This window comes from Nannospalax galili, unplaced genomic scaffold (assembly GCF_000622305.1).
Source record: "Nannospalax galili isolate Female #2095 unplaced genomic scaffold, S.galili_v1.0 scaffold39, whole genome shotgun sequence".
NCBI classification, from domain to species: domain Eukaryota; kingdom Metazoa; phylum Chordata; class Mammalia; order Rodentia; family Spalacidae; genus Nannospalax; species Nannospalax galili.
The window spans coordinates 5,243,990-5,258,374 of NW_008346683.1; the positions used below are offsets into that span (position 1 = coordinate 5,243,990).

Here is a 14,385-nt window from a genome sequence, read left to right on the forward strand (position 1 = left end):
TTAAATGACCACAGATGCCAACCCAGATTACTATATCCAGCCAAAATTCCTCTTATAGTTGACGGGGAAAGAAAAATCTTCCATGACATAAATAGGCTGAAGGAATTCATGTCCACAAAACCAGCCCTTCAGAGACCAGGAAGCAATACAAAGAGGTGAAGAAAGGAATGACCATACCCAAGGGGTTGCAGAAAGAAATTCAATGAAGGTATAACTGTGTGAAAGTACTGCTATAGCAAGAACGTAAACAAACAACAAAACAAAAAATGACAGGATTCAATACTCATCTTTCATTAATAACATTAAACATTAACGGACTAAACTCCCCAGTCGGAATATATGTTCATGATTGTAATATCTTCTTGATTGATTGTTCCTTTGTTTAAAATGAAAAGACAAAGAAGGCTATTTCATTTTGAACAAAGGAACAATCAATCAAGAAGATATTACAATCATGAACACATATTCACCAAACTCTGGTGCAGCCAACTTCATAAAAACAATACTATAGGACTTTAAGACCCCGATTAATTCCAACTCATTAATAGTAGGGGATTTCAATACCCCCACTGTCTCCATTATATTGGTCAACAGGGCAGAGAGTTAACAGAGACACGTTTGAATTAAACAATACCATATATCAAATGGAACTAATAGACATCTACCGAATATTCTACTCAAGCACCAAAGGACATACTTTTCTATTCAGTGTCCCATGGAACCTTCTTCAAAATCAACCATACACTGGGTCACAAAACAAACCTCAACAAATATAAAGAGACTGAAATAATTCCATGCATTCTATCAGACCACAATGCAATAAAGCTTACAATCAACACCCAAAGAAGCCCTAATCACCACATGAATACATGGAAACTAAACAACACAATCCTGAATGATGAATGGGTCAAAAGAGAAATTAAGAAAGAAATAAAAGTATTCCTGGAACTAAATGAAAGGACAATACACAATACAACAACTTCTGTGACACGCTGAAAGCTGTCCTTAGAGGAAAGTTTATAGCTCTAAGTGCCTACATTAAAAAATCGGAAAGAACGCAAATAAATGACTTAACATGGCAACTCAACACACTTAAAAAGCAACAACAAATGAAACCCAAACCCAGCAGACAAGAAGAAATAACAAAGTGTCCCTCAATTGATGAGTGGCTCAATGGAGTTTTACTCAGCAATAAAGAAAGATGAAATCATGAAATTTGCAGCAAATAAATGACTTAACATGGCAACTCAACACACTTAAAAAGCAACAACAAATGAAACCCAAACCCAGCAGACAAGAAGAAATAACAAAGTGTCCCTCAATTGATGAGTGGCTCAATGGAGTTTTACTCAGCAATAAAGAAAGATGAAATCATGAAATTTGCAGGTAAAAGGATGGAACTAGAAACTGTTATACTAAGTGAAGTAACACAGACTCAGAAAAAAAAAAAAAAACGAGAATATGTTCTCCCTCATATGTGGATCTTAGAACCAAGCCCTGATAAGTGAGTATGTATCCAGACATAACTACAGAAACCAGGATAATGGAAAGGAACCAGGGAGGTAAAGGAAAAGAAAGAACCTGAAAGAGGAGATCAGTAGGAAACAGGCATTAATAAGGGAGATATGGATAAAAATTGGGTTCATTTAAGGGAGGGGCGAGGGAAGGGTATACAAGGAAACTAGGGGATAAAGGAAAAGAAGGAGTTCAAGAGAGGTAGGACCATAGGAGAAGGGTATTATTAAGGGAGAAAGGGGAAAAAATGGGGCACCTTAATTGAGGAAACCATGATGGAGGGGTTAGGCAATGTGAGAGATAAATCAGGCCTAGGTAGTTTTAAAAACCAGAGGGAACCATATTAGTCCAACAACATATGACAAATTATACATAGCAGATCAAGAAATATGTTTAGGTAAGGTTTATCTAAGAACAACTGGTCTTTGCTCAAGATTTATCTACATGGCACACAGTAATTAAAAATACCAGACTGGTGGAACTAACCTTCTTGGATGTTTAACAGACATACTTTGAGGCCTATACTAATTTGATCAGAGGGACATAAAGGACAGTTTTTGCTCCTTGCCCTCCTAGGTCGACTAGTTCCAGGGGACTATGAGCATCTCTCAAAATGTCCTATAATGGTGGTGGGTCACCTGTCCTCTTGATCAAGGAAGCCGAGGAGACCCCACCAGATGGACTTGAACCAGTGTCCAGTCTATAAAGAGGAGGGTCAACACAGAGGGATCATTTCCTCAATGCTTCCAAATGAAGCCAACCATGGTCGAGCAGGACCTTTGACTTATCTTCACATAGATGGAACTGGTAAAAGAAAGGAGCCAGGGGCTCCTCCCAAGCCCCTGTGACCCCTGAGGAACAAATCCTCAAACGGCCTTAAGCGAAAAAATAAATTGGTTTATCTGGGCCAACTGTATGGCTTTAAACACCCAAAAGGAAAGTATAACCAAAGATTAAAGGGGCCAATATAATTTTTTTTATTCTAGGTTTACAGATGAATTATTACGCTTATATAATCTTTTATGCATTATAAACTCTATAAGACATAAAATTAAATGAGGTTCCAACGTTTAAAAAAGATCTCCACTGCGGGGCCAATATAATTTTTAAGAGTCCCTATGTATAGCTAAAGGCTACATAACAAGCAACAATGCCAGATAGGAGATACCTTCTTTTGAGTTGTTGGCCAGGGTGGCCCAAGGGACTCCCAGAGAGTAACCCAGGATAGAACTGGGAAAATGAACAGCAGACCCCAATCTTTTCTAAAGGAATATTGACAACTCATTGCTGGAAGATGAGGAACCACTGACCTTCCTAATACAAAGACCTCTGGATAGGCTGACTAGGTTCACCAGATGGACAAGTAGTGGGGAATGGCTGGCGGTGCTGACAACACAGCAGACAGTAGCAGGGATAACAGAGTATAAGGGCTCTAGTCTGGGGAGGGAGGCTATGGGAGGGTGCCATCTGGGAAGTGAGTGTATAGTTGAATAAGATGGTTTGGGATGTTCTGTGTGATATACACACACACAAAAAATCAACAACTTTTAAAGAATGAATTATATTTGAGGAGGGAGCATAAAGATTTACGTCATGTTAATTAGTAGAGGTGATAAGCATTACTATTGAAATCTATCTGATGATTTTATAAACATACACAGGTGCCAAGGATCTGAGCGCAACTGATTATGACTAGTAATAATCAGATACATACAGATTAGAGATGCATGTGCCAACATCTCAGTGTTATTAGCAAAAACAATGAATCTTTCTGTAAGAAACAGTATATTTTAAAATGAAATGGAGATCTTTTTTAAAGGTTAAAAACTCATTCAATTTTATGGCTTACAGGGTTTATACTGAGTTCAATATTGTATAACTGTATTAATTCAAAGTGAACCTAAATATTTTATAACTACTTTTGAAAGAGATGTATCTTTGCTCTGGAAACTGTTATTGAGTATGTTAAAGCTGTAATGAAATGCTTCTTCTAAAAAAAATTTTTTTAATATTAAAGAAAAAAGAAATAACAAAGGTAACATTATTGGGATATTTAAATATAGATTTTTCATAGAAAAAAATTCTTGTCTAGGACAATAAGTCATGTGTGAAAAGGTATACTTCAAACTTTATATAATTTATATTCAATTTGAATGCATGCCTATTTAAAATGAATATAAAACAAATTTTTATAAAAGAAATAAGGTTTCTCACAGAAGATCATAAAATCACCTGTCCTGCCAATTCCAATCGCTTGTTACCATAATAGTCTCTGTCATCAACTTTGTTGTCTCCTTGGGCCAGAATTACTCTTCGCACCATCACGGCAGTGTAGATACACTTGGCTCGGAAATTGAATTCCTTAACCTGTAATTCAGAAATCAGAGAAAAGCTCTGAGGGAATGCACTCTAAACTTTGAGGTACCTCAAAAAAAGAATCAATGTTATTACAGAAAAATAAAGCAATGAATTGTTCTAATTCTCTCTATTCAAAGAAATTAACTAGTCTATTAACGTCCTGAGAGGTCTGAGGACTTTTCTTCTCTTTAGAACCTGTGGTGGCTGACTACTGCACCTGCCTCAATTCCCAGGTTCTTCATGCCACTCCTTCACTCAAGATGGAAGCCTACTGTCCACTCTGCACTGGCCAGTGGTGAGTCTGACCAAGAAAATGGAGCAGAAATGATGCTAAGCCACTTCGAGACCTCCCCTCATGGCACTTTCACTATCTTCCTTTAGAGTCCCGAGGCACAGATGGGCAAATCCAGGACACTGTGGAGAGAAGCCCTGGCTTTTGCTGTGAGTGAGGAAGCCATGGTGGACATCCAGACCAGGGAGGCCTTCAGATGGCTCCAGTCTGCTATTTGCAACTTCAGACCTAAGATGAGAATCTCTCCCCAACTTCAGATGAAGGCTAGTAAACTACAGACCCATGAGAGATACAATACGCAGTTACATTAAGCTACTGAGGTTTGCAGTTGTTTGCTATGCAGTAGTAATAAACAATTTATATTCTCAGTTAATATTTATAAAACTCTATGTTCCATTTTATTTTTCTGATTTTAATGTTGGATAAGATGCATTGAACATCTAACTCTTCTAACTGTTAATAACTTTGCTTATTAATGAGAAAAATGAAGACCCCATTACTTACATTTTCAATTTTCAAAAAAGCCCAGTTCATGTTATCCTTTTGCATACACAAGTACTGGTATATTTTCCCAAGACATTTACAGGCAGACATACATATGAGTATGTACAGCAAACATCCCTGCTATACTCTAAAGTTCTGTAACCCCAACTCATTTTACCCACACTCCTTTTTTAAGAACTACATGCTGAAAAGTCAACCCTAGATCTAAACTGAAATGTTAATACTGAGCACATTCCCCAGGGGCATTTCCACAGCCATATGGAGAATGGCTGGCATGACTTTTTGTGGAATCTCAACTCCCTTTGTGGAGTGCTAGTGAATGAATGATCAGAAAGGGAATGAGACACTAAAACAAGCTTGGAATGCTGGGACAGATCATTGGCAGCAGGATCCTGGAGACTTTTCCATACTTCCTTAAAGGAAAGGAATCTAAGGCTCAGGCATCTTGGAGCTGCCAAGAGCTACATTTTTTAAATCTGCGTATGTGCGTAATCACCTGGGAGACTTGTTAAAACAGACAGCTGGACTTAGGCTTACCCTGGAGGTCCTGACTTAGTAGGTCTAGGGTAGATTTCCACTATTTCTAGCAAGTTCCCAGGTGATACTGATGCTATCAGCTCAGAGTCCTCTTGAGAACCTGGGCCCTGAAGACCTGGAAGAACTGCACTCCTTCATATTGATAAAACTGTCCCTGCATTGCCCCTGAAGTTTTAACTTGGTGAAAACTGTCCTAAAATATTCTGGAAACTGTAAGTCTTTATTCCTGGCTCATTTATTCTGACTATATTATATTATGTATAACCAAACTTTTAAAACAGTAATTCAAACTCTTTGCAAAAGTACAAAGAAATCATCCTTTATGACTCAAATTAAGCAAAGGTCTGCATACCTAGTATTCTGACAGCGAAGGCTCTTCCTGCAGTTATAACATCAGCTCCTAACAAACCATACCCTCTTGGAGAACTGGGAAAATAGAGCTCTTCATATATATTATATTCCTGAATCATCACAAGAGCACTGGGAGGAAACAGTATTACCTCATTCTACTGATGGAAAAAAACCCAATTTAGAAAAATTAAAATCTGTACAAAGAAAATTAGGAAGTACAGCACGGGATCTCTATAGCCCTTACTGCTTCCACTATCTACTCTTACTATTTTGAATTTTGAATCATCTTTCCAATCATCCAAAAGAGCTTAAAGTTCAGTTCAAATCTAGCTTCAATGACAAGAATTTTCTAATTCTCTCAATTAGATCAAGGACATACAAACAGTAGCCAAAGGGCAGAATAGACACCTGTATTCCTGTATTTCTTTCTCAACGTGTTTTAACTAAGAAAACTGAACCTGAAGGTCCCCAGGCGCCACTCTTCACTTTCACAATCCCTTGAGCTTTCATCTTGTAGAGTGGGCCCATGAAGGTTCAGTTTGCAAACTTGGAATTAGATCATTCATGATGGAACACATGTAGCTCTAATTTTGCAAGAGTAGCATACATATTAAGTGACAGAGAGGACAATTCTTGCCAAGACCTCACATGCGAACATGGCTAGTGTAATGATAAGTTAATAGAAAATAAGCATGCATTAGTTCGAGGGCCAGTACACAGGGTCCAGCCCTCTCTCTGCACCCTGATCAGTCAGGTGACAAAGCAAACCATCTACTACCATGGATGAGATAGAATCTTCATACAAGTGATAGAGGCCAGACAATGGAAACTCTGGAATTCAAGGTCATAGAGATGAACTCAGCCAATAAGCATTTTTAAAAGTGATACAGCCATTACTCTGAAAACAAATAACCTGCTGATAATGGAAGATAATTTCCTGTGGGGCAGTATAGCCCTCTTTAGAAGTCTCTCTTAAGGAATACACTTCAAATAGTACAAACTATTCCTTGCAATTCTTTAGCAAAAATTCAAAATCTCAAAATTATTATCCATAGTTGCAAAATATTACTCACTGGTACGTGGGTCAGAATGGTAGAAGCCAGGAGTTCTCTTGCTTCTTCTATTTTGGTTTTCTTTGGTCCACCTCCCCACATCCTTTGCCTTCTTACTTTATTCCCTATATATTTTAATGCCTATAAAAAGCAGAAAATAACATCACTGGAGATCACATATTAAGTGCCTAGCTATCATTATAAGCCAAAAAGATAAGGACTCAGGTTACAGAGACTGTTGCATTAAGAACATTAAAAAAAACCATAAATCAATGACATAATAATATAACACAAAGCCTATTTAATATATTGGTTTCGTTTTCATTTAAATTTTTTTCTTCCTATAAAATTGACTCATGATCATTACAGGGAATTTAGAAAATAAACATAAGAAAAAATGTCCTTGTATGTATGCATCACACAGCCATCGATTCTTCATTCAGAGTATTATTGTGGAATGAGGTATTTTCCCTTAAAAAGAAAGCAATCCATGTAAGACCTCTATACTGAGAGCCTCAGTACAACCAAAACAAAGAAAATTGAGGGTTACGATACGGTCATGGACTGCATGACTCAATAATGTTGAAACGTGACTTACAGTCAAACTCCTCTCCAAACTGACCAATAAATTCATACTTGCTAATTATATTCCTGACAGGCTTTAAAAAATTCAAAATTGGTTGATTCTGAAGTTCAAGATTCTAAAAATTTACAAGGCTATGCAAAGAGTCTGGAACAGCTGAGACAACTCCAATTTCAACTATAAAGCTACAGTAACTGAAAGAGTGTAATACTGGCCTGAAGACAAATGGAAGCAACTCAGATGTCCAAAAGCAACCCCACAAAACATAGTCAACTGATTCTTGACAAGTGTCAAAGCAAATCAATGAGGAAGAAAACATCCTTTTAGCAACTGATGGTAAAACAACTAAATACCCTAAAAAATAAATAACAAATAAATAAATAAATAAATAAATAATCTTGATCTCTACCTCACACCAAAAGGAAAATTTAGTTTAAGGTAGATTTTAAGCTCCAATATAGAAAGTAAAACTGTAAGATTTTAAAAGCGACAGAGACTATATCCCTAACAAGGTAGGTGAAGATTTCTTTAAACAGCACATAGAAAGTAATAACTGTGAAAGACAAAAAGTGTTCTAAGTTGATTTTTTTTTTCAAAGTTAATACTGTGAAAAAAGAACAGAGAAGCAATGAAATGGTGTGTATCAGCTATTTTTAAAGAAATGAACTGAAAAAGTCCAGAAGGGGATGAGGAGGAGTGGAACACATCCATGTGCTGGCAGCTGGTGCAGGTGGTGATGGGCTCTGGGCTCCTGACGCCTTTCTATAGACTTTACAAGTGCTGGAGCTTTTTCCATGATAAGAAGTTTTAAGAAGAGGATCTTATGGTTTCCATTATTCCACAACAACAGCACACTGAAAAAAACCTGGCTTTCAGCTCTTCAGAAGGTCTGCTATGCTGCTTCTCTTTCCTGGATGCCCGCCCAGGTACCTGACTGGGAAACTTCTTTTTCTGGCCTCCTCTCTGACACCTTTCTCCTTTCTCTGCAATTGAACTCCTTGCACATACAGACTTGTGCACATATAATCTATTTTAATTATCTACTTACATCCATGCTCCTAGGTTTTGAAGGTGAGAACTCTGTCATTTTTCTTTGATTCTCAATGACTGGTACAGTGTCTGAAACTTAATGGAATTCTTTCATCTGTGATAAGATTCAGGCATCAAATCTTAGGTCCTAGCTGTCCCTGTCAAAAGTCCATTATAAAGGCACACTGTTTTTTGTTTTTTAATTTAATGAAGTATTTTTACTAATTCTTCAAGAATGTCATTCATTCATACAATGTATTTTGAACATACTTGGCCCCCAACCATTCCCCCTAACTTCTTCCAAATCTATGCTTCAGCCTCCCATCCCCTTCCAACTTCATGTCCTCTCTTTTTAAAATATAACCCACAATTGATGCTATTCATATACTCATGGGTGTGGGGCTGTCCACTGGAATGTGGTCAACCTACCAGAGGCCTCACCCTTAAAGAAGCCATCAACTGTCAAAAGCTCCTCAGCTAGGGGTGGAGCAGCAGGAGCCCCTCCCTGCTGGAATGCTGACTGGCTCGATCTTGATGCAGGTCTTGTGTAGACAACCACCGATACTATGAGTTCATGAGTGCAGGGTCCTGCCATGCAAGAACATGCTTTAAATAAAGGAAGACCCTGGAGAGCATCGCTGCAGTGACTTGGTAGTGAGTAGTAACTAACTGATGAAAGCAAGTCAGCAGTCTTCAGGAATATAAGTAAGCAGTTTGATTTTTTTCCTAAAACTGAGGTAGGTGTCTTTGCTAACATTTTTCCTTGGAAAAGGACACAAGATTCTTCACTTCTTTATGGAGTATATAGAGAGACACAAAGGAAAAGGGTAACCCTTCTGATGTTCCACAAAGTTCCCTCTCTCCTGGAACACTAAATAATGCCACCAGTCCCATAGTATGAAAGCTGCAGTAAGGGCCCTATGTGTTCACACACAGGCCAAATTCTATCCCTAGTAGCACCCTCTCCCCAAAAGGCAATGAATAATGTCCTTTCTATATACTAGAGCCTTTGTAATGATGTAAAACATATATAACCAATGTGGAACAAAGGCTTCAGAACAGAAGAGAAAGCAGAGACTAAAGAGAGGCAAAGAAAACGAAACACACACATTTTAAGAAGTCCATTCGAGTGCCACACCTTCAAAAGGCCTGTTACAGAATAAAGCACACTCGCTCCATTTCCATCCATAATAGCATAAAACATTTATGTTTTCATAACTGAAACTGTATGTTCAATGCAGCAACCACTGTAGATTATTATTAATCTAGCATGCAGACTATAAGTACTTTCAAAGTTACACTTTTTGTTCAGGGAAACAAAACATTTCTCTTAGCTTAACTAATTATATCTTTCCACCATCTTTTCTCTGGCCTAATCTAATTCAGTTAACTAAACATTTTCGTCAGTACCTATTAACAAAATGAATGTGTGTTTTCAACCCACTGTTCAGCCTTTGCTCAGCTTTACAATACTTAGGGCTATCTGAGCAACAATAATGGTGTTTGAAGTAAAATACATAAAGGATCTCATCAGAGCCCCTCTGCTACCATTAAGGTAACTCACTCTTCCAGGGCACTACACAGCTTTAAAGAAAAGCAAATCTCCCAAAGCTGAGCCAATTCCTGCTCACAGGGTAGATCTTGCACTTTCTACTTCCTAGATAGTTCTTAACGCTTTCTCTTCATGGTCATAGATCCACGGACACTAGTACTTGAGTTTGTAATGAAGATTATACCCACAAAATATTTCATTTCCAATAAAGGCTAAAAATGGTATCTCCTAATCCGAAGACCCTTTCCTGATACTGTTTGCCCAATTATTTGAGTCAACTATTCATTAACTGTAGGAAAAAGAGAAAAGTAGTGAGGGATAACCCCTAGTGATCTGTGCTCTCAAATTAACCAAGATAATTAAACTTCTCAAATGGTTGACTTAGTCTAAAAAACATCAAGACTGATTCAATTTCAGAACACACACACAGACAGATAACATAGGGATGCTATCTCTACCTGCATCTTGAGTGATAAGAAAGGAGCCTAGAATTTATATCTTCTTGTAGTATCTCACAGAACAGGCAATGTAAATATGGACAAATAAAAACAGTCTATTATAGGTCTAGAGGAGGAATTCCTAGCTTCCAGAAGGGCTATAAGGAACACCACACTGATGTCTACCTAGTGGATATCAGAGTATACTTTACAGTTATCTGAGTAAAATCCTATGGCTGCAAGGGATCTCCCACATGGAAAGTACAATTATTATTTTGGTATTATGTATAACATACATAGAGTTCCCTATCACCATCTGTGAGTCTTGTCCTCAATTCCAAAGTTCCACCTAGGAGTAGCTGAGATCACTAATGACCCTAAAGGGATAAAAGGGACAATTCTTGGGCCTTTCTTGATAAGGAAGTAACTGGAAATTCAGGAACTGGGATAAAGACCATATACAACTGAAGTCAGGAATGAAAGGGATTATTCAGAGCTGAGGATATAGCTCAAGATTAGAGTGTCTGCTTCACATGCACAGGGCCCTGGGCTTGGTCCCTGAGATGGCTTAAGTGAGAAATGTCCCCATAGGCTCATGTGTTCAAGCACTTGGTCCCCTGTTGGAGGAGCTGTTTGGGGAAGATTATGGGCATTTTAGAAGGCACAACCTTGCTGGAAGAAGTGTGTCACCGGGGGGCGGGGGCAGGCTCTGAGGGTTTACAACCTTGTCCCACTTCCTATTCTCTGCCTCCTGTGTGTAGATAGAAATGTGATCAGGCAGTTTCCTGCTCTGGCCACCTGCTACTATGCCTTTACAGCCATTAAAAACTCTGCCACTCTGGAACCACAGGCCAGAATTAAAGTCTTCTTATGTTGCCTCTGGTCATGGTGCTTTATTACAGCAGCAGAAAAGTAATTAATACAGTACCCAAAATAGGACATTAAGCAGAGAAAATGCATAATATAATTAAGAAAAGGCCTCAATACCAGAATTGCTGTAGTTTTAAAAAAGTGTATAATCTCAAGGTAATAAAAGGGAAAAAGCAGTACTTGTTAACTGAATGAGAAAAGCCTCTTGTCCATTCAGGCCTCTTCTGAAAACCTAAGAAACCATAGGCTGACGATTGGTGAAGGCAAACTCCCTCCTCTAATCTAAAAGTGGGAATCAAAGACCTTCTCTGTCATTCTTCCCACCTCCCCAACACTCTCCCCAAGTCCACTACCCCTAAAGCCACTGCAATGGTGGCTTATCGATGAGCAGCACTGAAGTTGTCTCCATTCACAGCAAAGGGTATCATGAAAGGACACACCTGCATCTGTGTGAAAATCTGAGCTTTCTGGCACTCCTCCAAACTGGGCCCAAATGCAGCCATCACGTGCTCCTCTGTTCCAATCATCTGTACAATTTCCTGGTCACTCTCAACACCCATGGCCTAGGAAGGGAAGAAAAGACAGAAAGGAGTGTTGGCTTTGTGTTCACTCACTGACATTTGCTTATGCTAATTTGGCATTGTTTGTGGGTATTACTTCTAAGCAAAGCTAGCTCTTCTCTCAGAAATGGTGCCATCTGGCATTGGCAGCCACAGCCCAAGCTGCATAAGAACCCGAAACAGAAATTTTCATTAGGAAGAGGGGAACAAACATTTGCAAGCATTTTCTGCATGTGTACAAACTTCTAAAATTGTTAAAATATTCTAAGATTCTATTCATGAAGAAATGAGGCTGGAGGCACAGTGTACAGGGCTGGTCACAATTACAATGGCAAACTGAAAAGCAAAACCTCCAAAGGGCAGTGAATCAGAAAACAGGCAATGTTGAAAATGAGTGGAACCCCAATTAGTTTTGTAACAAGATTTATTTTTCTGAGAATTGTCAAGTCATTCATATTCATGCCAAAAGAATTTTCCTAAGGGATGTTTTACTCCAGTATTCTAGAGATAACACACATTATGCAAGCTTTAAGCAGATGTTTAACAACTAAGAGCACACTTAACAGGTCTAAAGAACGCCCTTAAGTACTTCAAGGTGGCATGGCTGCAGGTCTTTGCAAACCCCATATGGCCCTGAGGCTCACTCCTCCACACATTTGCCTGGAACTCTGCCATGTGGAGAACCACAGCACAATCTCACCAAGCCTCTCTTGGTGTGGTAACGATCTACTTCTTAGAAGTTAGGGGGAAAGCCATGTTTGCATTAAAATTCTTCCTTCAGCTTTGCAGAGCAGACAGAACCAGAGAATAATTGTCCAGTCAGGCTTTGACTGTCTTCTTCTCAGTTGTCTTCCATACAAAAGAGAAAGGAAACCAATGCAGAGCATGGAGGCGATCTTCCTATAAACAACGGAAAGGGCATCTATCTGGAAGTCCTGAGTCCTTGAGCCTCTTCCTGAGATAATGCCAGCTACAGACAGACATGACAACCACTCTGTTGCACACCTTTTCTTTTTCAGGGCAGAGGCAGGTTAACTGGGGCCCTTCTAGCTCAAGGTTCTATGACTGTACATTTGGTCTTGAAAGTTTTGAAGATGGGGGGAATGCTAAATAGATGATGTGTCCCTTTTATATTGACTGGAGTGGTTTTTTTAAATGTTCACAAATTCTCTCACTAACGTTACCCTGGGCACAGTCTAAACTTATTGACTCACTTCTAAACAAAAGGGGGGAAGTGGCATATTTGACTTTGGTGGTGGGTTATAAAAGGCACTATAGCTTTTCTGCTTGCTCTAACTGCCAAATCACAAAAGACACTCAAGCAGTCTGTGGGAAGGTCCAGCAGTAAAGGACTTGCAGCCTCTTACCATGCTGGCAAGCCATCACAGAAGCAGTACCCCACTTCCAACTCAGCATCAGGTAACAGTAGTCAGACAGACATCCTAATGATAGAAAGACCCTGAGCCAGAACCACCCAGCCCCCTAACTTGACCAACAGAAAAAGGAGGTGTTTTGTAGCTTTCTTCCTCTGAACTGGAGAAACGCCTCCTGAAGGGAAGAAGGAGGCTCATAAAACTCAGAAAGCCTCAGGAGGTCCTTCTCGAAGATTATATAGGCTCTGAACAGTTGCTGGAGGAGAGGAGATTTTTCAGTGGACCTGCCTGCAAGTTGAGCAGAGAGCTCCAAGAGTGCACCTTTCATGAACCACCCATGTTGGCATGGACTTTTTGTTTTGCAGCGATCTTTGAGTCACCCATGCTCCTCGTTTGGAGCCACTCGCCTACATTGTAATCCTGACAAACTCAATGGTTCACCCCGATAGTTCTCATGAGTCAGTTGTTTGATGTCCTATCTGGGGTGAAAGCATGTTTGTTCATGTCTCCCCAAGAAAAGCCACACAACAAGGTGCTAATTTCTACACAGCCCAGAGAGGCAATAATAACAACTTTTGAAATATTTGAACTCAAAATGTTTGTTTTTGTTTTTGAGTCAGGCTGGCCTTGCATTCTTAATCCTCTTCCTTCAGCCTTCCTGAGTGCTGGGATTATAGGCAGGCACAAGTGGCTTAAAAAGCCTTTTGTTTCACAAATAAATTCTCAAGACACAAATCACATTTGTGTTACTTTAATTTTTGTAGTCCTTTTATCTCTAATTTGATATAAAGCATTATTCAAATGGTTACTAGAGATAAACCCCACTATTTAAAAATTAAACAAATCCATTAAGATAGCCTTTTATGAATAAAAGCCAAGTACTTCAAAAAGTGACCAGTTTTAATTTTTTAAACAAAGGCGCAAACACTAGGACCTCCTCAGGAGGAGCGTGCTGAGCTGCAAACACACATATAGAACACCATGTCCTCCTGGGTCTCCAAGTAACCAGTTAGAAGTATTAGAATTTTTCTCTACAAAAAGCTAGAGTATAAGGTTAATGATATTCATCAGTCTCTCAAAATAATACACTTTGGAGTGTAATAATACACTTTGCTAATGGGATAAAAACATAAGAAAGACAATAGCAAGATAACTCATCTGCAGTAGATCATTTCTTTAGAATCTTCATTATAGACTTTCAGCCAGAGCACTTCACTTCTGACAGGAAAGCCCAAATGTGAACAGAAACTGATATGGGGCAGACACTGAGCATACAAATGGTATAGCAGGACCAGGTCTGAGACAGAAACAGAATCCAGGGATTGGTCCCCTTTTCTTACCTAATACCATGTAAATTAATACCCAAACCATG

The 14,385-nt window shown here is 39.0% G+C and overlaps 1 protein-coding gene across 1 annotated transcript in view; it reads right to left on the minus strand.

Annotated features, from left to right (window-relative positions):
- Polr3b (RNA polymerase III subunit B) overlaps positions 1-14,385 on the minus strand; it is a 114,823-nt gene that overhangs the window by 76,107 nt on the left and 24,331 nt on the right. The window contains exons 10-12 of the mRNA XM_008843125.3: positions 11,521-11,643; positions 6,631-6,750; positions 3,748-3,882 (exon numbers count right to left, since the gene is read on the minus strand). Of these exons, the coding sequence (XP_008841347.1) occupies positions 3,748-3,882; positions 6,631-6,750; positions 11,521-11,643 (378 nt within the window). The remainder of the gene's footprint in view (positions 1-3,747; positions 3,883-6,630; positions 6,751-11,520; positions 11,644-14,385) is intronic.